The following is a 26,548-nucleotide window of genomic DNA, read 5'->3' as shown; positions in this document are numbered from 1 at the left end:
TGTGTCCAAAGTGTTGAAAATAGTCTGTTTACCTAAATGAGTTAACATGACCCTCAGGATTTTTTTACCTACTCATTTTCCTGGCTTTTACAGTCAGTGCCAAGGACAATTTCATATCATTCTGAATTTAACTATCAAAAAATTTAAATTAATAGAGTCAGAACCAATATCACGGTGTCATATATAGTACAGTATCATGAGAAATTAACCTAATTTTAAATCGAACATCGTTACTGCAAGAAGAGTAGCCATCGAATGCACAGGGAATCTAAGACAGGAAGAATGTGATTTACAAAGGCAGAAAATAGCATGAGATTCCTAAGATTGGGACATTGGTTCATAAAATAAAGCTTTCACTCTAATTCACCATTACAGATCCCATATAAGTAAAATTAGTACAAATTTCCTTCCCCCCTCTTTCTTTCTTTCTTTCCTTTTTGCCAAATGTAACAGAAATAGATGCAAAATTCCAGTCTCCTCAAATTACTCAAACTTTTAATATCATTTAAATTTTGCAATATTTAATGAGAAAACTTCACAAGACACGATGGAATGTTTCAGATTTATTGACTATGAATTACCAGTTAACAAGCATTTTTTAATCAGGTCCCATATTAAGAATCAAACCTCTCTGCAGGACCCTCCCTTTCAGGTGGAGAGAGGCAGGTGTCTAAACTCAGAACTTCAAAGTTAGCAGAACTCAGCAGAAGTGTCAGCAGACTTTGGGAATGTTTAAAGGTACCCTGGTGAGCAGTATGTGAGCATTTAGGTAAACCCACTCTAAAAACTCAAGGCCAGTTAAATGTCCAACATCACATGGAGGGACATTATGGCACTGAAGGGGTGTCTTTATTCATTTACTCATTTGACATTTTTTACTGTTACCACTGTTTTGGAATCATAGTCAAGTTTTATATAATGTACTATTCCAGATTTCCAAGACCTATCTAAAACTGTTATCTTCAGTTATAAAGAATATATATTTTTTTCAGATTACAATAGCATTGGGTCACCTCATAACGTGTAGTCAGAATGGGAAAAAGCCCAGGAAATCCTATGGTTTTCATGTACTAAAGGCATTTTATATATTTCCATTCACTTTTTTCTCAATATAAGATGTATAATTCAATGGCAACATACCCCATATAACTCCAACTTTATCAACAAAGAATTGGCAGTATTACATTTCCTGTATTAATAAAGAAAAGCAGCATAATGTATTAAGAAGGCAGACTTCCCAGATTCAAATCCTGGTTCTACCTCTTATCAGTCACATGGCGCCTTGGGCAAGTCACTGGACCATTCTTTGCTTCAGTTCCTCAACTGTAAATTGGGGGTGATGAAAAGGGTACCACCCCAACTCATCATTACGAGGATTAGTGAAGCAACACAACAAAGTATGGGTAAAGCACTTGGAGGTATTGCTTGTAGAAATTACTCAGGCTTTAGCTACAGTTTTCATTACAGTTGAAAATCACAGTCACTGATAATAAAAGTCATCACTAACTTTTGAGCTTTTTTTAAATAAGTGCCAAGCACTCTGACAGATGGTACACTTACCTACGTTCAACCCTTAAAATTATATTAAGTACATCCTATTATATAGAGATTGATATTAAAATATGTTAATTTATAAATACTACAATAACAGATAATTTCCCACATGAAACAGCAAAAGATGACTGAAACGTTTGTGACCAACTCAGGCCTCTAGTGAGGAACACTGCTTCCAGAGTGGTGATCAGGAAGCAGTACTGACAACATGACAAGTACTTGCTAGTTAGTTTGTTTTGCTCACTCACTAGCCCTGTGTTAAATGTAATCAAATGCTCAGTACGGGAAAATCACAATTTACTAATTTCATGGACCTTCAGGAACACTTGCTCATGGTATCAAGAATGTTAAACTCCTGAAAGTTAAAAATATATTTAATGTACATATTTATATTAAGGTCATATCTTCATTAAATCCAAAGCGTTCAACTTTTTCCCTGAAAACGGTTGGGTTCTTTATTTTTTCATTATAGATAGGGACTTATCATGAAAAGTCTTAAGTGCTTCTGTGCCACGTAACATTTATCACTACCTTGACCAGTATATAAACACCTCAGACATATGTAACATAGTGTTTCTGTTATTCAATGCACAAGCGCTAGGGATGAGGGTTTTTAAATAATAGTTTGAAAACTGTTATCAAAATTCATAAATTAAAATTTAATAACGGTTTGTACATACTTTAGTCATGGAAAACATTTCACAGACTAGGTTTATCTAAATCCACATAATTATCACGATCACAGTAAGGGCATTTTAATTGTTTTGAAAATTACGGATTTAAAACCAGTATCACTATATTCACTATGCTAAAAAAAAAACCAATGTTCTTTTTTTTATCTAGAAAGGATAAACATCATGCATGCTTTAGAATGAAAATAGAATACACCTTGTACTTTTATAAATTATCAAGGTCTCTAATAGTTCCTTTAGGGTTCAACAAATAAAGCTTTATTTTCACATTTTATACATATACTACCTTGATAGAAAAATACTCAGCGTGGTGTATTCTCTTAGGAGTCTGACATCTCATGTGAAAGCCTTAATAAAATTAAGAGTTTTAAGTATCTTTGAAATTTAAAGATTCAGTTTTTTAATAGGCATATTATTTCCTCCTTCGCCCTAGTCTTCCTTCCTTCCTGCCACTCCGGGATCCTTGCCTCTCCCCACCCCTGGATACCCGCGGCACAGCGTCAGTACGCACGCGCCACGGAGGCCACGCCCATCTCAGGGACCAAGGACAGCACCGGTTCCTGGAACTGCCCAGGAGCATAAAGGGTCCCTGAGAGCAGCTGGGAGAAGGTCTTGCTGGAGGCTGCAGTCAGCTCTCTTCTCTACTCAGCAACACTCCCTTAGACAGAGTAAAGCATCCTCTTTCGCTGTCACCAGCGCGAGTGCGGACCACGCCCGTCTCTGTTGTCTGTGACTTTTCTGTATGATGATTACTTCAAATGGAAGGAACCACCCTTATATGTTCCATTTGGAGAAGATGAAAGCAAACACAGTAAAATCATTTTAATAAAGGAGGCACAATGGTTAATGTTTTATCTCTGCTATTTTTGTTCTGTAATTTCCAGGGGTGAATTCTATCCTAAAAATGAATTTTTCCTATCAACACACAGAAAGATGGGTTTGTGAAGCTGAGTGCTTTGAAGAAACTCCTATCCACTTCCAGAAAAAAATATCTAAGTACAAGCTAAGCATTAATTATTTACACCACGGTGAAAGATTTAGAGGAAAAAATCCATTTCTTTATCTTGAGTGGAGCATGTGTAGCCAGCTCGTCCTTTGTTGAGCCCAGTGTTCAGAAGCTTCTGCTCGCCTGGTTCCTTGGGGGTCCTCCTCATTCTTCTCCGACAGGGGGAGGCGGCTCACACAGCTTGTACAGCCTAGAAAAGGCACGGGAAGGTGTGACAGTGGCCTGGCAGAGTGACATTGCCTGAGATGCTTTTATTGGTATAACAAGTAAATTGACAATTCTTTGGTTTGGGAGTCAGTCACAATCCTATCGCCTGTTTCCCTAAAAATTACATACACATTAGCAGACTCCAAAATGTTGGTTCTATTCTTATAAAACATCAATGTCTCTTTGAACATCTGGATGACTACTGATGAATCAATGCTGCCACGTTTATACCCACTGCTCCTGTTACCTTGTTGGTAGCAAAAGCGATTCTCCGAATTCTAGGAGATGATACGAGGATGATAATTACCATCATGTCTGTCATGATTATCTTGTAGCAAGACAGCATCTATCTTATAGAATTACTGATTTTCTGACCCATTTTAGGAACCTGCTCCATTTTGCACCCTCCTGGTGGTGCCGGCAGTTGGTTATGGCTAGGCTAATGTGGCAGAGTCCCGAGTCCTGAATATCAAGGGCACAGTCAGCTGGTCTTTTCTAAGGAATCTCTGCCCAGCTCTGCCCATCCTGTCACTCCCCTGTCAATGGAATCAGGTGGAGATTCAAGTGGGTCACAGAATCCATTTGAATGGGTGGAGATGCCCCAAGATGCTCTCTCTTTGCATCCCAGGTCTAGTTGTTTGAAACCATATGGCAAGAAGGCAAAGCCCAGGGGACTAAACTAGGGTCACACACGTTCTAGTGCTCCACATTCTTCTGAATGGTTGGATCCTAACTCCAGAACCCAAATACAGGGGGTTAATAGCTGCCACAGTGATGCACAGGACACAGCCATTATTAAGGCAGAAACTGAGGGGTCATCAGCTGATCTAAGGTGGCTAGCTGTATGCCCATGGTCCTCAGTAGTGCCCGGGGCCATGCTGGTCCTACTTCAGAGCTCAGTCTGATGATCTAAAAATATAAGGTGCAGATTTCAACTTTGCTCCGTTTTAAAAGCACCCAAACTTAGGGGTAGCTGCGGTGATTCACAATCTTTTACAGGTGAAATTGAACAGGGTTTAAATGAGTTGTTGACAAATTTAGCACATTATAAACTTTCTCTCCCTTCAACATATAATCCCACAGACATTCTAAATCAAAGCAGGGGAATGGAAAAGATTTAACATCAAGATAGAAACCTAGCTAACAAAAAGAACTTCCCAGCTCTGGAAACACAGAAGAAGTTACTGCCTTTGGAGTCCGGAAGGTGGTTAGTATCTTACATGTCACCTCCGTGGAACAAAATGAATAGTGAAATAAGGACATCTCACATCAGAAAAGCTTATTTCATCCTTCCGGGAGAAAAGAATACATTAACTTGAGCTGAAATACTTCAAAGCTGCTTTTGCCGCTGAAGGATATGGTGTTGCTTCAAATTGCATTCGCAGCGCTGGAACAATAGAGTGATGGGAAAGTTCTTTTCCCTCTTTAATTTCTATCATTTTATTTCCCTGACAGTGCTGTCTAATGAGTGAAAAGGCACACGTGGTCTTACTCAGGGGGAACAGGAACAGGAAGCTAGGTGGCAGATGTCCCAAATGTCCTACCTGGGAGATCTGGGCTGAACCATCGCATCACCTTCCCTGGCACTGCATGTTTCCACATTATGCAACAAATGGCACCGGGTAGAGGAGTCTTCGGAATGTCTGTCTTGCCAATTGGAGAAAAGGCTGCTCCTTGCCAACCCCTACCAAAATAACAGTTCTGGGTCCTGGGCAGATTCGGCTTTGGGGAGGCGTCTTGGAAGGGACTTAGGGTTATTTGATTTCAGAGACATTTGCCATGGAAATTGTGAGGCTTTGGGAATTTACGACAGGCAGATGAAGCTTGGAAGTACGATATAATAGATAAGCACAGGACTTCTACTCTGCGCTGAGGCATCTCTTTCCTGGCAGCTAAATTGTTAGGTCACGGGAGGCCGGTGTTTGCCCAACATTTCGGGGCCCTTGTCATGTTTTCACTCCACTCCTGCACACCCAGGGCCCTGCATGAGAAAGGTGTGCTCCCGGCTCCACTTCTTCCTTTTCCTGTTGGGTTCAGGCGGCTATCCTGGAGCTGGTACTTCCAGCTCAAATTAAATCTGCAGAGAGCAGAGCTTGCAAACTGCCGTCTCTAGATTGCGCCCATCATCTTTTTAAATGACAAAAATAAAAGCTGTGTGAAAGGAGACCACAAAGCAAGTGCCTCTTTTCAAGGCTACCTGATCAGTAATACTATGTCCCAAGGCAGTTCTCCCCATTTCACAGATGAGGAAACTGCCTCAGCGAAGATACATAGCCTGATTAAATAAGGTCACATGGCAGGACTCAAAACCGCTCTCTCACTTTTAACCACGACAGTAGGCTGCCTGCCAGTTACACAGAGAAAGAAAACCAAACTTCCTTACACAATAGTTTCCAAAGTGTGTAATGTCGCAGAAAATAAGACCAGTGTGCCATGACATCTGGAATGTAAGGTCTGATTCTTGGTGAGGATCTGGTTCTCATCACACACACAAACTGTGTGCTATTTCCGTGGTATTCCGTTGTTGCTCTACTGCACCTCACTGCCTGGTAGAGAGGATTACATCCTGATCGCTAGCTCTTAACAAAGTGCCTGACACCTGCAGGTGGCGCGTAGCAGAAATTCAACACACGTCTGCTGAATTTTACAAAAAGGAAAGGAAGCAAATGGTGAAAGGAAAACTATACTAGAGATTGGTTGGGGATTTGGATCAAATACTGTGTCAGAGACAGCAAACTTTATCTCCATGAAGATGTCTCCAGAAACATCAGATGTGCCTGCGGGTGGCCTGGCCTTGAGAGCCAAACTACTCTTCAATTCGCTGTCTTTGGGGCAGGAATCCTGGTTCCCAGCTGGGAGGGATCCCATATGCTCTGTGGTCCTCAGCACTCTCTGCACCCTCACAGAGCACTGCTCACATCCTCCCTTTCCTCGCAATGACCTTGCCCTCATCTCTCTTTTACTGAAAGCTTGAGGCCTGGAACTATTTCTGTCTCCATGGGGCACAGCAGAGTGCTTTCCGACTTAAGTCCCTAATAAATACTTGTAGAATAAATGAAAGAATAAATAACACTGAAAAATGACACTAAGTTTCTCTCTCAGAGCCGTTACCCTTGTAAAATATGTCAACTTAAGAGCCAGCACGGTTTTATTGTGCTTCAAGTGTTTTAAACATCACCCAGGAAAGGAAAAAGGGAGCTCGTCAGTTTCTTTTCTCATATTGAGCTAGCATACCGGTTTGTTGATCAGGATGCTTACGTCTTATCCCCACTGTTTATTAGTGTTTATAAGCTCCAGCTAAGAAGACCTTGCCGAGCCATTATCTTGTTTCCCTGTTGGAATTTTAAAGCTTCACTGGGTTTGTTGTCCAAACACGCCATGCCTGCGCAAGGTGCTAGACAGAGAATGCTTATATGAAATGAATCCTAGCAACTAGAAAGTCTTAGAGTCTAATCTAATCAGCTAAGAACAATAACATTAACAAGACTTGAGGATTAACTAGGGTGAGGAGTCAGCACTAAAAATAAACGCAATTAGAACACGAGTGCTCCATCCATTTTCAGGGGGAAAACACGTTTTCCCTTTTGAAAGCATTTTCACTTCCCACATAGGTTTTCAGAATGAAATACAACTTCACAGATGCCACGGTCATCATTCTCACTCCAGTAGCTGCTTTGTAAACAGAAACAAGAGTGTCTCATCTGTGACAGTGCTTGGAGGAGACTACTTTTTGTTAACATGCAAATGTCTAAAAACAATCAAATGTGAAAGAAATTATTTAACTGTACCCTACTTCAAGATAGACAGCTGCCTACCCTAATGTCACCAGGGAAATCAAATGAACATTTCTTTGATAGCTATTTCCATGTTCATTTATTTGAAACATGGATTAGAGTCCTTTCTTATGATGATATGTGCACTGTGAACAGTTGGTAGGATAACAAACAAAAAGCTCATTCATTCACTTATTCATTCATGCATTCTCGAAATCCGTCCAGGTGCTCCGTGCAGGCACTATGTATGCACTATGATGAGCGATGAATAAAATCCAAACAGAATACCCTCTGCCTCTAAAGAGCTCATATTCAGGTTGGGCAAAGAGACTACAGCAATGCATTGCAACACAATCGGGGTGTAATAGATCAACATACAAGATACTAAGGGAGCACAGAGAGTGAGAAAACTCAACTGAAACTTCAAGGAGAAAAATGATATGCAAGTGGAGTTCTGTGGTTAAGCAGCAGTTTTCCCTACAGACACAGCTGGGAAAGGCAATCACGCCAGAGGGAACAGCATGAGCGATCGTGCAAGTATAAATGGAAATGGCATTCTGGTCGCTGGGCACAGTTGGAATACAAATTTTAGTAGCACCTGCATGGACTTCGGTTTTTAGATTCATGATGGAACCTGCCAAATAGAATAATATCAAGACTTTCTACCTGCTGCCTTGAAGTTTCCTTCACCTCAAATTTCATTTTATCTGAGTGCATTTATGCTTAATCACATTTAGCCGCCAAATGCTGACAAGGCTGATTTCCACGACTACATTCAGAACTGCTCTGGGCATATCAGAGGGCAGCTGCATTAGCTGTGAGCGACACTGTCCGGGAAGTGGTGGCAAACCCCACGGGAAAGAGCAGACCTAGGGAGTCACCTACCTCGGAGCAGACTGTGGGGTCCGGTCTCTGACTCCCAAGTTCTTTGCTGTGTTCTGAACTCTTGCTCCCTGAAAGAATTAAGGAAAATTCTCGTTTTTTCGCTGCATTGTATTAGTAATTATTTAACATACCATTAATGTTTGAGTATAGGATATTGATTCCAACAATTTTGGATTTAACATCAAGAGAGACTGGAGGAGGAGAAATAAATCATCGAACATTTTCAAAATTGATGCATTTAAGAATCCAAATGAACTGATATATTGTTTCAAAGGATTTATATTTATTTCAAAAGCTACCCAAATCATTCAAAATAAGTTTAAATGATAGCTTCCTGTTCACTATGTCTTTATTCAAAACTTTGGCAATTAATAGTTAAGACACTGAAAACTGGAAATTCTATAAATACCTGCTCTGCGGCCCCACTTTTGTGGAACAGACATCACAGTTCCATCACATGCATGCACACATCCTGTCCTTAGCTGAACAGTTAGTTATTTTGAACTTCATAGTATTTATCAAGAAAATATTTTCTTAAATAGCTTAAAGCAGTCTCTGGGCAAGGCATATGCATGTAGATCTCTGGCTGTAAGAAGTCTGCCTCACCGTTTACAGTACAAAGATAACGTGCTTTAGTGATGAAAAAGTCTTTGCAAATCTGTCAAGTTCATGAACAAAGCTACATTCATTGTTCAGTTCCTAATGGGGATCAGTTACTACACAGAACCACACACCAGGGCTTGAGGGCTGAGCATAGATGGAGGAGAACCCTGAAACTCTCTCTCCTGCTTCCAAGTTCTAACCTATAGGAAGGGAAGGGGAAAAAAAGGGGGAAAAGAATGAAAGAAAAAGAAAATATATATTCTCTCAAGATGGACCAAATAAAGGAAAGCAAATGGGGAAAGGGGGTGTGTGTGGCAAAAAGACAGATAGCAAAAAAGAATTTAGGGATTGCAAATAAGCAGCTAAAAAACTTCCTTATTTTGAAGTAATTTTAGACTTAGAGAAAAGCTTAAAAGCAGCACGGAGCGGTCACATCGTTTACTCACTAGGCAAACTCCCTCTAACATGAACCCTTCACTTGACCACAGGACGATGAGCAAAGCCAGGAAATGCTACTAGCTAAGCTGCACGTCTTACTCAAATTTCACCATTTCCCCCACTAATGCCCCTTTTCGATCCCAGGATCCAATCCAGGAACCCACAGTGCATTTTGTCTTCCCGTCTCCATGGTCTCCCCCAACCTGGGGCAATTCCTCAGGCTCCCTTGGTCTTTCATGACCTTAATACTTTGGGTGAGTACTGGTCACTCATTTGCAGAACATCTCTCAGTTTGGGTTTGGCAGCTGTTTCCTTACTATTAGACAGAAGACAGTGTACTTTTGGCAAGGCAGTCACAGAAGTGATGCCTTCCTAGTGCACCGTGTCACCGATGCTGGTCATCACCGTGTCCCATGATGCTGATGTGTCCAGTGGGTGGCATTAACTCTCATCACTTGGTTAAGGTGACATCGGCCAGATTTTTCCACTGCAAACTCACCATCTTTCTTTTGCTGGTAATAAATAAACATGTTGGGGGAGATACTAGGAGACTATGCACATATCTGGCTTCTCTTCAAACTTTTGCTCACTGATTTTAGCCTCTATTGGGGCCTCTTGCCAGTAACAATACCCTGTAGTCTTTGTGAATTGGAATGCTTCTGTTAAGAAGAGTTACCCCTTCTCCCCAACTATCTATTTATTCAAGTATTTACTGAAACCAGAATAGATTTGTAGATATTGATTTTATTCTATGAGTTATAATCCAGTGTTTTTTATTATTAGTAATATTTTGTTGTTCAGATCATTCCAGTTTTGGCCACCGGGAGCGCCTTCAGTTTGCTTCTTGTGTCCTGCTCACATAACCATCATTTTTGAGTGCTTGATTACTTTCTGGCACCTCAAGATGTTCCAGGCTCACCTTTCCTGTCTCAGCTGGGAATTATCCACAGCTCCAAGAATCCCTGGATCTTTTTAAATGGAGAACGATTTTGAGAACCCAAGGTCTGGACACTGGGTATGACCCATACTGTTACTGGTGTATAACTGCTTCGGGGTCTTCTCAGTAGGCTGAGTTAGCTGACTAATGCAAATGTTCTCAAACATCTGCATTTATTTCTACATCTGTCTATACTGTATGTGTATATGTGTGTGTGTCCATCAGTTCAAGTCAATACTTCCCCCAGGAGGGCACTTGCCTGTGGGTACATCATGGTGATCTGCCTGCAAGCGTCCACCACGATACTAGGCGACAACCACATCGCCCTCAGGCTTTGTTCTTAGTGCTCAGTATAATGCCCTGACACTGTAGGCAAGGGGACCGAATTCTTCAGAATCCAAGTTTTTATTAAAAAGGTTGAAAAAGAATTTTTGGTAGGCTTCCACCAAAGAATACTTGGAACATATAATTTAGAGGATAGGAAACCTGAAGCTTATAATGTAAATGAGTGTTTCTACCTCAAACCTTTTATTAACCAGGTCAGCTGGTTATGTGAAAATGCTGCCTAGGATTATTAGGGTTAGTATAATCATTACCAAAAACCCGGGGCAATGCCCTTCCCTTCTATCCTTTATCTTTCCTTCTAATGCAACCAGATAATTAAAACAGTAGCTCTATGAAAAATATACATATAAAATCTGTACATGAGAACTATAGTTGGCTCTCCATAGTTGTGGGTTTCTGTATCTGCAGATTCAATCAATGGTGTCATCCATCCGCAGTTGGTTGAATCTGGATGCAGAAACCCAGAGATGCAGAGGGCCTACTCTATTCACTGTACTCTGCCATTTTATACAAGGGATTTGCACATCTGCAGATTTGCTATCTGTGGGGGCTCCTGGGACCAATCTCTGGTGGGTAACAAGGGATGAGTGCACTGCAATTAGGAATAAGAACAATAAACCATGCTGAAAAGCTCCTTCTTCCTAAAAAAGAAACTAAAGATCTTAGAAAATATTACTCATTAACCAGGCAAACATTCTAACCAGTCTCTGGAAAGCTGAATCTGAATGACGAAAAGACAAAAGGACAGAAAAGTTCGATTTTTGACTCACACTTGTGTTCTAACTACTCAGATCCCAAGTGGGTAAGAGCTGGCTTGTAGATTGGATTCCAGCCATTAATCCCACTGCCTGTTCCTGCTGGATACTGGAAAGGGGATCAGCAACAAAAGGAACATTGCAGAAGTCTCTTCTTGCACCAGTCTACCCCAGTTTCTGCAAAGAGAGGACCCCAGGCTCCGCAATCTCTCACAAAGAAGGCAGAAATCAGATCTTTGTCTCAGAACCGCTTGGAGACGTCGTAACTGGGAGCAGAGAAACAAGCAACAAAGGAAGGAAGCTACCCCTCCTAAATGTATTTATTTTAAAAAAAGGAGGGAGTAATAAATACTGAAAAATAGTGCAGTTTAGAAATCAACTTATAGACGTCATAATTTTTTAGTCTTTTAATATATAATGATATAATCACATATATAAATATATTTTAAAGAGGTTTCTATCAGTTAAACAAGTCGTGAAGGCCTAGGTAATATTGTTTTTACTTTTCCCGTCTCTAGTTTATCTAGTTCAATTTTCAGCCATAAGAAGTTAAAGGTTTTGTTTATTCAAATCCATATAGTAAGAATGTATACGTAGCCAGCTCATAATGACCTCTTTACTGGATTATTCTTTTAAAAAAATTAATTATAAATCTCTCAGTCTTACCACAAACCATAATTTTGAAGGGGTTCCTCCAAGTCTTACTGCAAACTTACTCTAACAGCAGCAGAATGAAACAGAAAGGTTAATCTCTTTCTGTATGTTTTAGCACCCAAATCCCGACCCTGGTATGGATAATCACGAGTTTACTTTGATCTACTTTTTAAAACCAAATTTGCATATCTAGCCGAAAATCCTTCCAAAACCTGCTGGCATTTGCATCTGTATTTGCCCTTTCCCAGCTGAACCACGGTGTGTCACGTGCTTCTCACGGATCTGACCTTTACTCAGCAAATCCCTCTTGGACCTTGGTTTCCAGTCTTCATTTCCGGGATTCCCAACCTGAAGCACCAATGTCTGTGTGCTCACTGTCCCTCATCTCTGCAGACCCCAAAGCAGGCGCCACCCTCATTTAGGGCCATTTCCACGGATTTTTCTTTTAGCTTGGTTGACATTTTATAGTGCAATCTTGGGAGCAAACCCATAGGGATTTATATGTTTGCCTGAGAGTTATATACTAAGTCTTTAGTAAATACAGCAAACATAATTACAAAAGCATATCTTAAAAATTAAGTCACTCACTATCATTGGATATTTCAAACCAAATCAGCAAGTAGAGGGGTTTGTTAAATCAATTTTCTTTGGTAGTCCTAAGAAAAGGCAGCAGAAAAAAATATAAAATCGATGTCTTTTAACTTCCTTTGTCTTTCCACTGACTTGTGTCTTTTCTGCTAGATTAAGCACATTTCCTAATAATCAGTAAATTGGATGTTAGTGCATTTCTGTTATCTTTTTCAAGAATCTTAGGGGTTAAAAAACAAATGACCGCACTTAAAATACTATTGAGCTACTGTATAGAAGGTTCATTCGTTCTGTAACAGAGTGGATTCTCACCTACAAGTACTTCAGTGACCGAAAGACAGTCCAAACGCTGGAAGGAAAACCTGAGGGATGCGCTGCTTCCTCAGAACAACGTAGGAGCTTCTTAGCATGGCGGGGAAGTCGCCTTGAGGTCCCCAGAAGTGAGTAGGGCCCTCGGTTCTTTTCTCTTCTTCCTTGCCCCACCCCTTTCCGCAATCTACTCCCCAGCTTCACTAAACCACTGCCATTCCCAGAAGATGCCACACGTCCTCTGATCCTCAAATCCACAGCCCCAAATCCACTGCTGCCCATTCTGTCTGGCCAACTCCCTTTCCTCCTTCAGACATCCTTCCTCTTGGACATCCCTCTTCTCAGGTCGGCTAAGTTTCTTGGGGAACCCTCACATAGATGTCTGTGCTGTCTTCTTCCCAGGGAATCAGCGTTTCTTGTTCACCACGTACTTTCTGGGCCTGGGAAAGTGTCTGTCACATCCAGGCACCTGTCAGACACCGAAAAGTGAACCAAGGAGCCTTCAAACCCAGGGCCTGTAAAATAACTTCCTAAAATATGCGTGAGACTCACCTGCTTGCGCATCACATCTGTGGCCTGCATGATGTAGCGAGGAGGCAGTCCGTGGCTTCTGGCCAGAATGATGGCCTGCTCCAGGGTCACGCTCAGGGTGCACCTGAGGGCAAAGAAAAGGGCAAGTCAGAGCCCACAAGATCGTCGCTAATGACAGGTAGCACATATGCAACCTTTAAATCTGCCTCCTTGAAGAGGGACTCACTTTTCCCTAGGTGTCTCTCACATACTCGTGAGGTATAAATGTTAGCAATCGTCTGTTTGCTTCCCTCTTGTTAATCTATCTTTTACTACAAGGATCTCAGCTAAGAAGTCAGCAGAGTAGAGGGGAATTAATTTTTTCCTCTCCTCCACGAACTTCAAAATCAAAACGAACCGGCCAAATTCAAAGCAACCCAGACAATGAACCACTGATTTTTCTGCATAGAACACCTGTACAAAAATCGATTATAGAGGTGCACTGCTGGGGTCCTCCTAAATTAAGTATTTAAATTTAAAAACAAACCCATAATAAACGCTGTTCATGAGAGAGCTTATACAGAGGAAATGAAGTAAGCAGAATGAGAATAAATTTTATTATCGACATTATTCTTCACTGATATTTCATGTAATTTACAAGAAATGACTTCTTAATTTTTTCATTCATATCTACAAAGTGATAGTTAATAGAGTTATACTGATTTATACCCAATATCTTAGAGAAATTCACATTCACTAAGATCAGAATCTTTTTTTAAAAAGCATGTTTCCTGGACCCCATCTAAAAGACTGTAAAATTTTGAAAAGTAACTTTGAATTAGTTCTTCAGCAACGTGGTACCAAAAGCAGCCCCCCAAAAATTCAGAATTCAGCTCCTGTATTTAGTGATTGGTGAGTCTTGGGCCTTTTCCTTCATTAAGGCAATTCTCTCATGTTCTTCCACATTTTTCCCTATCGCAGCTCTTACACAGCTGTGAGCCCTTTAAGTTTACTTGTTAATATTTTTCAGATGCAGGTTTTGAAACTGTGACTTGGGGGTACCTCCTGCATATATTCCATGAAAATGCTCGTTACCTTTAGATGTTTTTCCTAACATTCCTAACAGCAGATTTTGTTTTACATCATTTTTCAACTGATTGGTAGTTTGACTGTCTTTTCTCCACTTCTGCACTTTCTTCCCTGCAGTCTGATGTTTTACATACATTATTTTTCTCCATCTGTTTAGTTTTCCGTACCAAAGAAAATTCTACAGTACAACGTAAATGTGAGGAATATCTACCGCTTTTACCCCTGGTTATGAAGCAGTACCACAGACGCCCGACTCACCCAGCACACTCTGATACTGATGAATTAAGAAAAAGAGCAGAAAGGGACTTAAACCATTACTGCTGTCATTTTTGGAAAAAACTGACAGAAAAAGACTCACTGACATAGAAAAGAAACTTATGGTTTCCAAAGGGGAAAGGGAGGAGGAGAGAGATAAATTTAGAATTTGGGATAAATAGATACACATTACTATATATAAAATTATATATATCTGTATAGCACAGGGAACTATATTCAATATTTGTAATAATCTATAATGGAAAAAATCTGAAAAGCATACATATATATGTATAACTGAATCAGTTGCTGTACACCTGAAACACTGTGAATCAACTATACTTCAATAAAAAAAAGTAAACCTTAAAAAAAGGAAAAAACCTGACAAAGGGTATCTGTATTATTATAGATAATTGCATTCTAAGGAGAAACATGATCAGTACCATTGGCTGTTAAATGACATGAAAAGCAGCTTCCTCATTAACAGTCCAGAGGACTCGTTAGAAAGCGTTAATCACACAGAGTCAGACGGGCTGGCATTTAATAACGTGGGTGTTACAACCAGAGGCACTGAGGCTTGAAGACGGTCTTGTGGTCTTGCATTTAGCTTCCAGCAGTATTCGATGTTTATAAACATTTAGTGGACGAGTCTGATAATAACATATAATTTTAGTATTATGTGTACTTGCACACACATGCCAATGAAAGCCAAGAGCTATAACTGATAGGTCACGTTTCAAAAATCAATTTTTACAAAGCATTTAATTGTCAGCTTACTCGACAGACCATAACCTTTTTCTCCTCCTGAAGGTCTCCTCTACTCCAATTTTCAGTCCTTGTTGATCCCAACATTTTAATCAATAATGCTCATTACACCAGCTGAATGAAGCTAAGAAAAAAATCTTTATCTTTTTCTGATCACACTGAAATATGTCTGCGCTTCCCGATCAAGCCTGACTTGCCCTCCTCAACTTGGAACAAACTCTTTACTCATCGTGGAGGACTTTTAACAGGCAGCCTATAATTTTTATCCGTTTTCTGAATCCTATTAAACTGATTTATTTTCCCTCTACTTCAAGTTGTAGTAAACAGCAGTATGGTGGCAAATTATCTGCCAGAGACTTTAAAAGATTTTACTGTAATCTTCCGATCAAACAACGTGGCCAGTAACATGTTCTCAGACAGGCTACCTCAAAGCGTCATTTCTTTAAAACCAACCACAATACATCATCTAATAGAAAAATCTACCTTAAAATGGATACATGTGTTTTCTTTCACCAGTATGTCAAGAGAAGATGGCTTTGTCTGTATGTGCCTTTTTGTACTGTGTATACTCCGAACAGGTCCCAAGATTAATTTGAAATTTTTAAAAACTGAAAAATTTAGAAAGAGACAACCAGGTCAACATGGGAAATATTTCCTGTATTGGATTCACAGTTGATTTATCCAGTGGAGGCCGAGTTTTTCCATCACAGCATCACAGAATCCCATTCCTCTAAATTAAGCACATGTAAGAATGCCTGGCAATAAGCCTTCAACTTTGCTGTCAATATCCCATTATTCACCCCATAGCTTTTTATATTCTCTCATCTCTCTCAATCTGAATGTCAAGTGGAAAAACTCAGCATTTGCAAGAAGCATTTTGATTCTGGCATTCTCTGAAAGACTCCGGACCCAGAGAGCAGAATCTGGCTTGTCCATGGTGCATAAATGTATACCCAGAGTCAGGTTTTGGGAGAGATCGTTTGATTTTCTAGGTACTTCTCTGATTACCACTGAGACTGATCTGCTAACCCTGGGCAAGAGAAGGGAAGGAACATACCAAAGACTGGGAACCCCAACCAAATCCCATTCAATACGAAATTTCTTGTCTGACCTCCCAATTTCCTTTCTAGAACTCTCTCTGTTCTCACATGGGGCAGTTAAATTAAAATTTAAATATATCTATCTTTTACTCCATCCTGGAAAATACACGCTTTCAACTTTTTGGCTCTTTCTTGCCGCAATATCATTAAAAAAATTTAGACCACTCTTTCTCTGGGAGTCACAAAAATAAAAAAAATAAAGGTCACAGAGTAGAATCTGTCCTTCATAAAAAGGTAAATATAACATATACACTAAGGAAAGTTGTCTCATAATTTTAGTTATAAGACATTCCAAGTAACAGCCCTGCTCAGGGCATCCTCCTGAGAGAGTGCATTTGACAGGGCTGCAAAATTATGCAGGAATGGTGCATTTCCCCATAGGAAGGAAAAAGAAAGGGTCAATATACCTGTGCTTAGAATGAATACATCTTCTTGACATATTTCATATTAAAAATAGATTCCCACACCACTCAGAGATTTAGCATAGTTCTAATATGATAAATGTAACCTGTGGTTAATGGGTCCAATTTAATTGGAAAGGCATTTAGATTTAGCAAATGCTATGAAAGAGTCACAGAGAAGTACCCTTCTATCCATCCATTCACTCACTCACTCAACAAATATTTTTGAGTGTCTGTTTAGTTCCTGCAAGTACCACTAGGTGCTGGCAAGAGTCGATTTATGATCAAGCTAAAGAAGGCTGCGTTTCAGAGTCCCTTGTTTATACGATCCCCAGGAAGCTGTTCACAATAGTCATAAGCTTTTCCGAATCTACAAAAGCAATATGTTTTGACTGCAAATAGCTATGACTACTGTCTTTTTATGTCCCAATTTTCCTCTGTCATGTTCTAGGATGTTCAAATGGCCATGGTTCTTTCTGGAACTGAGCTAATAAAGGGAGTAGAATTAAAGATGCACTTAGGCTGGGTTTACTGGGACCTATGTGTGTGACTCACAGCCACCTGCACATACAGTTAGGTTATTACAACACCTTGGTGTAGGGAGGGACGCCAGAGTGTTCCCACTGCCCATGGTACAAACGCACCCAACCCCAGTTTAACATGCTATCAATACTGTATTCAAAGCATCTTCCATTGCTTTCCAGGCAACATTTGCAAAAGCAAACTCTTTATCCTGATGCTTAAAGTTTTCTACCAACTGCTCTCCCACCTTCCACCCCATCTCCCAGCGCCTCACCTATTCCACTCTACTCAGAACCTCTTTCTGCTTACGGTCAACATCTTGGCACCACTGCCCAAACCTCTCCTTTAATCAGAAATGTTTGTCCATTTTGGGGGTGCCTTTCGCTACTTTCAAATATCATGACACGTTCTGAATGTAGAGTAGAAGTTAATAAAGTGGGTGTCACAACCAGAGGCACTAGGGGTTTGAGGATGGTCTTGTGGGATTTTGGCCAGGTTACTTCTATTCTCAGCCTCAGTTTTCTCATCTGTGAAATGATGGTGTAGTGACCTCACCAAGTACGTCAAAAATCACCTGGAGTGACATGTGTGCTTGCTTGTGGCCTCTCCATCCATCTTTGCCACTGAACTCATACTGTGAATCTGTCTTTATGAGCTCATTATAGGCAACATATTATTTGGAAAAAGTGAGAAACATGAGCCTTTGTAAATCCCAATTTCTCAAATCCCATTGTATTTTAACTATTTACAAAAGCCGTTACTACTGTTTATTTTAAAGAGAAGTTCATGACAGTAAATTTATGGTAAATTCTTTCACCAGATTATGATGTTACTAGATTATTAATAATTATATGAAGTTCATGATAAACGTCCAGCAATATCTCTTTTATAAATTGGGGTTTGGTTGAAGTAGAGTTCACCTGACTATAATCTGGCACTTGTTTAATATATGACTCTCTGTGGTTTTTATTTCATATCTTTGTCCCAACCGATCCTAGAACATCAGGTATCAACTTTATTTTATCTGACAAACTGTCGCATTTATGGTCAGGAAAATATGTGAAATGGTCTCTTGTTTGCCAGTCCTGTTTCTAGATGCCAGGGTACACAATGACACAAAACTCTTCTCAGCTCAGTCTCCTTGGACAGACAAAGCTTAGCTTCCTCAATTCGCTTAAATGCAAGATATTGTATTTCAACCATTTATTGGTTCAAATCTACTACACTATACAGTTTACTTTGTAAGACTTCAAATCTTACATGCTAATTAAAACAAAAAGACAAGGTAGTCCTTTCCTTTAAGATGATTCATGACATTTCCATAATAAATTAGATAAAAGATTCTCCAGACCCAATGACCTTCTACATATTTGGTCATTTACCATGATCACAGACAAAAATACCAATTTTGCTCTAATTACACATTAAAACCTTCAGAGTTCTAAAGCCTCATTTAATGTTGATTCAAATTATACTGAACAACTGGGGAAGGTATAGGTCAGTGGCAGACTGAATGCCATCCCCAGGATCTCCATTAAAAATAGATAAATAAACCGAATTACCTCCCCCCACAAAAAACAAACATGCAAAAAAAAAAAAAAAATTATACTGAACAAGGAAGTCAATCTCCCAAAGGCTGAAGTGCATCAAAATGAACACGTGGCGAGATGCAACGCCCCTTCTGGACCACAAGGGTGAGGTAGTAACTCACAGTGAAACTGCCACGGCGAACCAGAACAACATGAGGTTTACGGCTTTGAGCTATTTTCCGACAGTGGATTTATTTGCTGACTTTCAGCATGCTCACAGTCGGGAACTCTGATGTCTTGCTTGGTAGCTAATCATTATCTGGTTCTCTCTTGGGGATGCTCCCCAACTTTCTTATTACTACTGGAGGAGGGGCATTCAGATTCTAGCTATAAACTGACGCATTAAATAAAACTCATGAAAAACTAGTGTAATAAAGATCTCTGAATTTGTAGCCACAATAATTTGCCCTAAATTCAAATTATGTAGATGTTGAAGTAAAAAAAATTCCCCTAGGGCAAATGTATCACTCAGAGTCTAGGTACAGGGACATCCTAAAGAACCTATTATTTGATAATATCCTTCACGAGTTATATGTCTTTATATAGTTGTAGGTGTTCATATTTAGAATCTTACAGATTTAGATCTTAAAACATGAAATCATTTTCCTTTATTCTATGAAAGTCTTTGGTCCTCCTTTAATTAAAAGCCAAGTCCATCATCCTTGTTCAAGTGACTGTCACAAACAAATTATTAGGAATCTGATCAGCTGTGGTTCTCCGGGACACTTTTTTAAGCTGAAGTTACCTGGGCAGCATTCAAATATTGGAGAGGATACTAGTGACTGCTCCACTCCCAAGAGAACGAAGCAGGCGAGACAAGCTGGAATAGCAGCAGCTACGACTGCTGTCTGCACCCCACTCTTTCGTACACAGAAGCTCCTTATGACGGATGGAAGGTCCTGCAGTCGCCTGCGTTTTATGCACTCTGCAGCATCACCTGAACTTCCAGCCTGGGTAGCCCAGGGCAAACTAGTTTCAATCATCTTTGAACTAAAGATGTATTTTTCCCTGTTGGAAAAAAATGTAAATGATTCTGCTCAGTTTCCAGATGAGTTTACTCCTTCCTTGTGCTTTTCTCATGATCCCATTTTATGCAGCTATTAAAAAAAAAAAAAAAGCAGCTGTAGGAAATAGATGAGATAGAAATTCACCATGAATGCTGACCCTGATAAAGAAAATAATTAGAATAAATAAGACGTAGAAATTATCAACTTCTTTAAAAATGTGTTGTGCAATAGTTTTAGTGTCTTTGACTTTTCTATTTTTGCAATGCCTTCCTAGAGTAGGTGTGGCCAAGATTAAAATGATTGCTCTCCTAAAATCTTCATCTATTTATTTATGATTACCCACAGTTTCACCTCCAGGCTGAAAAATGTCATAATCCCTCAAGCTGTTCAAACTAAACTCATCAGTTACAACAGATTAAGGTGTGTGTGCAGTTCCGCATGCTAATATACCTACCCTACTACCTTCCACACTCATTCATTTCATATTTCTTCCTGTCTCGCAAATCTCTCCTAACTGCACTGCTAACATCATCTCTTGCCTAGATTCGTGCGCCTCGCTCAGACTCTTCTAGTCCTGTCTCTTCCCACTATTCTTCGAAGGTGATCTTTTAAAAATGCAGATTCAAATGCAAACACTTAAAGGGCTTTCCATTTGGTAACTTGAAACACAAAGTCTTCACAGCATGGTCTCTGGTTTTCTTTACTTCTATCCCGCGTGCTGCCACTATACCGCCCACAGTCCTCTGCAATCACCTCCTCTCAGAGTTCTCATGCGCTGCTCCCCCCACGATGTGATCTCGTCGCCCTGGTCACCTGCCAGACCTCTCGTCAAGCTGTCTTGTCTGAAAGGTGCAGGGATAAAGAATGTGGGCATCAGAGGTAAATTTCCTGAGCTGGCTCTTGAATCTGCCAATAACTCTGTGACTGTGGACGCATGACTTAAGCTCCTGAAACTCTGTTTCCTCATCTGGAAGTTGAGTTTAATGACCATATGCACCTCGGAGTGCCGTTTTCAGGATTACATGAAATAATTCATGTCTGGTACTTAGCCCAGGATACAGCATGTAGTTTATTCTCAATAAATGTTAGCAATTTTCATTAATATTACTACCACTGTCACCACCACCACCAAGAGGCCAGGCTGGTGTCTGAATTGACTGCAGCCTTCCCAGACCCTGGCATACTCCCCGGGATTCTGTGGACACATTGAAGGAAACTGACATGAATTCCTCACGTGTGCTAACAGTATTCTACAGACTCCCGAAAAGTAAGACTCATTTCTTTATACTCTGCATTTGCCATGTGTTTGTTCAAGAAGTGCTCGCTCGTTAAACATATTTGATGAATTTAATGAATGAATTGTAGCCAATAAATATTAGTTAAAAAAAAAGCCCAATCACAGACTCCCTTACAGCTTATGAATAGCTCTTCTTTCATGAACAATGACTTGCATCTATCTCCCTTTCTCTGGATTTAACCACACTCCTGCCATGTCTTCTGATTAACAACTCTAGATGAGTTTCGGTAATGCTTGGAAATTACATATTATAATATACTGATTAATTACTCTTACATTAAGTCTATTAATTATCAATTATTCTCCCATCAAAATTCTCCATTTACCACCCACCAATATTTCCCGGGTTCAGAAAGATACACTGGAACCCTAACAGAATCATTTCTTTCATACTGTTAAAGTGCCATGCTAGAAATTCTACCTCTCTACTGTAGCTTCAAAAGCTGGCGTCCATTTCTTTGAGTCATTTCATTAAAAAACCCATCCTTTGGCTCTCTTTCTCCTACTGCCAATATTAAAGAGAACCGGGGCTGCCCAGTGTGGTCCCCTTGCCAAGACCTCAGACCAGAAGTGCCAAGAAACCAAGGATCTCTCAATGCCCTGCTCTGGGGCAGCACCGCCCATGCCCCATAGCTGTGCTCCACAAACAGCTGCTTTGTCCCTCAGCGAATGCACGTGCAAACAAATGCTGGCCCCTGATTCTTTTCAGGTCCTATATTTGTCTCTATTCTAACATACACTCTTGGCTTTTGACATGAGGGAAGAAAACTTCCCATCCTTGAATTCAAGGGGATCCTGTTCTACTGTTCTTGAACGACTTTCTACACGCAACCAAAGGAGGAGTCTACAAAGAAGCTCTAACATGGCCTAGTGTCGTGTGTATCTCATTTCTTAGAGGTCAGAGGAGTTAACTCATGTTTTTTTTCAAACTCTTCTTTCATCCTATTGTGACTCATTTCTGTGATTTTTCCAGATTTCTTGAGATATAATTGACATACAGCATTGTGTAGGTTAAAGGTGTTCATGCTGATTTGATACACTTCTGTGTCGCAAAATGATTCCTGCTACAGAGTTAGCTAACACCTCCATCAGGTCACATAATTACCGCTTCTTTTTTTTGGGTGAGAACATTTAAGATCTCCTCTCTTAGCTATCACTGTTTTTTGTTTTTTGTTTTTAACATACAAGGTTTCCCCTATTTTATTAGCTAAGGTCTAGTCATTTGAAACAGATGCATTTTGAGGGGTGGAGGTAAATAGCTCAATGGTAGAACACATGCTTAGCATGCATGAGGTCCTGGATTCAATCCCCAGTACCTCCATTAAAAACAAACAAAAAACCCAGATGCATTTCACATTTCTAACTTCACAGTAAGAATATGGATTCACTACCAGAAACGCAGATGAGACAGAAAACACTGAGTGTGCACCACTGCCAGGTCCTGTGGTAGAGGCGTTCACATATATTGCTCACTTAATCCTCACGCCATCTTTTTCAAAAAGAAATTATTTATTTCCATTTCATCAATAAACATCTGAGAGACCAGGTGATCCAATCATGGTCACACAGTAAGTAACAGGATTCAAAACCAGTTTTCTAATTCAAAATCCAGGGTTCTTTCCCTTGTACCAAAATCGTACCACATAGATTACAGCATTTAGAGAATTTTGGCTCCCCACACCCATAACTCACCAATCCCAATCTTGGCCTTAGCATTTATACGTTAAATGCATTGTTTTGGCAGAGACTAATTCAGCCAGCCCAAACCACTTCACTATAAACCTAGACCTCCTCATACTGAAATGTGTTTGTAATTAAAAAGGAACTAGATTAGAAGCATGCTAAACAATTATACTGATTGTAAAGCAAGCAAGTAGTAAAAATAAACTGAAGGAAGATGGTGTTCCTTCTCTGCTATGGATTTGCATTTTTCTACATAAAACGTGCTGTTCTGTGTAAGGCAGGTTCATTCCTGCAGTGATCTCATTTATTCTGGCTTCTAATTGCTTTTAACTACTGAGTACAGGGTGCCACTGAGAAATGTCTATTGACAACTAGAAGGAAAACACTCGATTGAAGAAACTAATTGTTGAATGTTGCAGGGTTTTGTCTTCCCTGCTTCCTTTTATGGCCTCAAACCGAGGAGAAATTGTCCACCTGAGAGGCTAAGGCAGGATGTTAAACGCGAGTCCGTCCCCAAGCGCTGCTCTGGGTTGCCACAGGCAGAGCATCTGCAAAATTAACATGGAAAGGCCTGCTGCTGGCCTGCTGAACCATCCCACCTTGGTCACCCTGAGCAATGCGTTTATGACAGATGAAAAGCTTGAGCAAACTGCCACAAGTCAGCAGGGATTTCAAAAACCCAACCCCTCTGTCCTTGTTCTCCATCCCAGAGAAGGCACCATCTTAAATGAAACACATAAATACTTCTACGTGAAAAAAGGGCAAACAATTATTTGCTTTTACGTGACAAAAGGGCAAACAATTATTTGCTTTCAAAAAATAAAGAATCCACTTATCTTGTATACACACATATGCCACGTATAATAAAAGAGTAAATAGGTACATTCTCCCTTAGAAGAATCTGAATGACGGTCTAACCAGAGTGGCAATCCAAAAGCCAGTGATCATTCAGGCAAGTTTGCAATGTATTTTACAGAAATAACTTCTGGGGGAGAAGGGTGGTTACTGATCATTTCAACATTATTATTTGACTCTTGTCAAGCAGACACTACTGAAATCTTCCCATGACTGTACTGATTTCCTGTGTTTCATAGTCTGCGCGCTGAAAGATAAGGGGTTAATGAGTGTTTGAAAAGAAAGCAAAGAGACCTGGTGGAGCAGAGCCCTGTGGAAAGAACGGAACAGCATGGAGACCCAGTGGGGAACAGCTGGAGCAAGATGCCGGTGGCAGAAGCAGAGCCAAATTGAATACTCCGCTCGCTCCATACATCTTCAGGCAAAAAAGCAATTGCCTTTAAGGGGCACATTTCCAGCACTGCACAGGGAATTAGCCATGAAATTCCCATTAAAGATAATAGGACTGTCTATTGCAACTTTCAATACGTTCTCAGAAAGTTCTCAGTATGTATCTTTAAACCCAGGCTTACAAAATCAACTGCCAGACGAGGACATTCCAAATCCCTCATTCTCTTCTACTCAAGCACATTAAGATGTGTTTTTCTTCGACGTGTTTCATTGCTGAGGTTAGCACAGAGGCCATCACGGACCTTCGGGGACGGGTAATCGAGCACTTAAGCACCGGAGGAGGTATTCGCTATGTTAACGATGTGTATGAATATGAAGCATCTGTGCGTGAGTCAGGACCTTAACTACCACAGCCACCGGGTTTAAATCTGTTCCCCTGCACTTTAAATTTTTCAGCCTGGACGCTTTCAACAGTTTATTTCATTTCTGTTTTGGTTTTTTTGGAGGGGGGCAGAATGTAACTGAATAGATTGGGTACCTGTGCCAGCTACCTGAAGTTCCCCAACACCCACTCTCTAGTCCATCTTTTCTCTCGGCTGATTTTTGTCCCTACTCTGTGTAGGCTCTTTGATGACACCAACACTTACGGGGCGTCTAGTGCATGATTTGCACCTGTCTCCCCAGTTCTTTGACAATGTACCATAACTGTTTTCTCTTACAACTGCTTATCCAAGATACTGAATGGAGTTTTGTTTGAATATTTTTCATTCCTTTCTAGTACATCCTTCAGTGTTTTATTCCAAGGCTCCTCAGGAGCACAGAGGATGGGGCGGTGGCAAACCAGGTAATACGAACACTCTCCACGTGCTCCCTGGTGATCGTTCCTCAGTGTCCACAGCTGCCATTCTCTTCTCCCACTGCCGTGCCTTTTCCCAGAATACCTCTTCCCCGCTCCTAACACTTGAAGTGTGTTCCCCAGAGAATTCTTAATGTTTTTCCATCTCCCCTTGAGATTTTATACATATGTATGTTATTATTGATTGTTATGATGCCCATTTGTATGTATTCATATACGTGTTATTATTTATTGTTATTGTATCCATTTGTATTCATATATACCCTTAGTCCTCGCTGATTATGAATCCATCAAAGGATATCCCCCTACAGGGACACTATGAACATCTAAAACTCAACATGTACCAACCACATTAATTCAACAGCCCTCTCCACAATCCCCTTGAAGTAAAATGTTTATTTCTCTCCTTGGGTACCCTCCCAGCTTTCCAAGCTGAAAACCTGGAGTCATTAACATCTCTCCCTCCCCCCATCCGCTATCCTTCACCACTTATCTGGTTCTGTTTGCCACTGTTTCATACCTTTTACATCTGCCCTTTCCCCTTTAATCCCTGTGCAATGCCATAGCTTTGGTCTCACCATCTCACTGCACTATCATAAAAATCCTGGCTGTCTCCCGTCCTCCAGCCTTGTCTCATTACAGACCATAGTGCTGGTCTTTATTTCTAAAATATTTGTTCAAATATCTGATCATGTAATTCTTTTGCTGGAAACCCTTCATAGGCTTCCTAGGGCTCCAGGAAGGGGTCCCAAATCCTTAACATAGCTGGTAGGGCCGTCTGTTCTCCACTTCCTATCTTTCTTGCTAGTTTCATCTCCCAGCACTGCTTTCTTCCCACTTCACTGCCCAGAAACTGCACCCTTTACTGTGACCTCCACCCACGTCGTACGCTATTTCACACCTCACTACTGTATTTTCATACTGTTCCTTCACCCTGCACCATCCTTCTCCATTTCCATCATCTAGTAAACACTATTCATGCTTTAAAACCTATAACGGGTCTTACCTTACATCCTTCCTGCTTAACAGGATTTAAATCTCGCTCCTTGGGATTCCTCCTGAAGATGTTAGATGACCTACCACCAATTTAAAATTAACACTGTAGAGGCAGAAATTGCTGCTTCCTTCCTTCCACTTCCTCCACACCACCTGCTCTCCTGCTCCAGGGTCACATAGGGAAAGAGGCAATTCTTAAAGTGCAGGCAAACGAAACGTTTACATTGGTGAGATACCCATAATTCTTCCCTCCTCTGGAGGACAGCAAATTTGGTTTATGACATTTATTAGAGTACTTATAAAATCACTAGCCTTGAAGCCCTCAGGAACATACCCTAGAGAATGACTGGAATTTTACTTTGCTTTCCACATAATTTTGCAGGTTTAGGGAAAACAGTAACTTCAGTTTATTTAAAATAAACTTTGAAGAATCATACCCCGTTCAAACACTTTTTAAAGTTGATTCTACATTTATCACTTTTAAATA

General features: G+C 40.4%; 1 protein-coding gene across 2 annotated transcripts in view; it reads right to left on the bottom strand.

Moving 5' to 3' along the window:
• Positions 1-550: 550 nt before the first annotated feature.
• The window catches only part of PREX2 (phosphatidylinositol-3,4,5-trisphosphate dependent Rac exchange factor 2), a 232,818-nt gene continuing 206,820 nt past the window's right edge, over positions 551-26,548 (bottom strand). For both annotated transcript variants that reach the window (XM_031441512.2, XM_064480858.1), the window contains exons 38-40: positions 13,299-13,401; positions 8,118-8,185; positions 551-3,442 (exon numbers count right to left, since the gene is read on the bottom strand). In XM_031441512.2, coding sequence (XP_031297372.2) covers positions 3,397-3,442; positions 8,118-8,185; positions 13,299-13,401 — 217 coding nt within the window. In that variant the 3' untranslated portion in view covers positions 551-3,396. The remainder of the gene's footprint in view (positions 3,443-8,117; positions 8,186-13,298; positions 13,402-26,548) is intronic.

Source organism: Camelus dromedarius, chromosome 30 (genome assembly GCF_036321535.1).
Source record: "Camelus dromedarius isolate mCamDro1 chromosome 30, mCamDro1.pat, whole genome shotgun sequence".
Taxonomy (NCBI): Eukaryota; Metazoa; Chordata; class Mammalia; order Artiodactyla; family Camelidae; genus Camelus; species Camelus dromedarius.
Note: the sequence above shows the minus strand (reverse complement) of the source record. Positions and strands in the feature narration are given on the sequence as shown.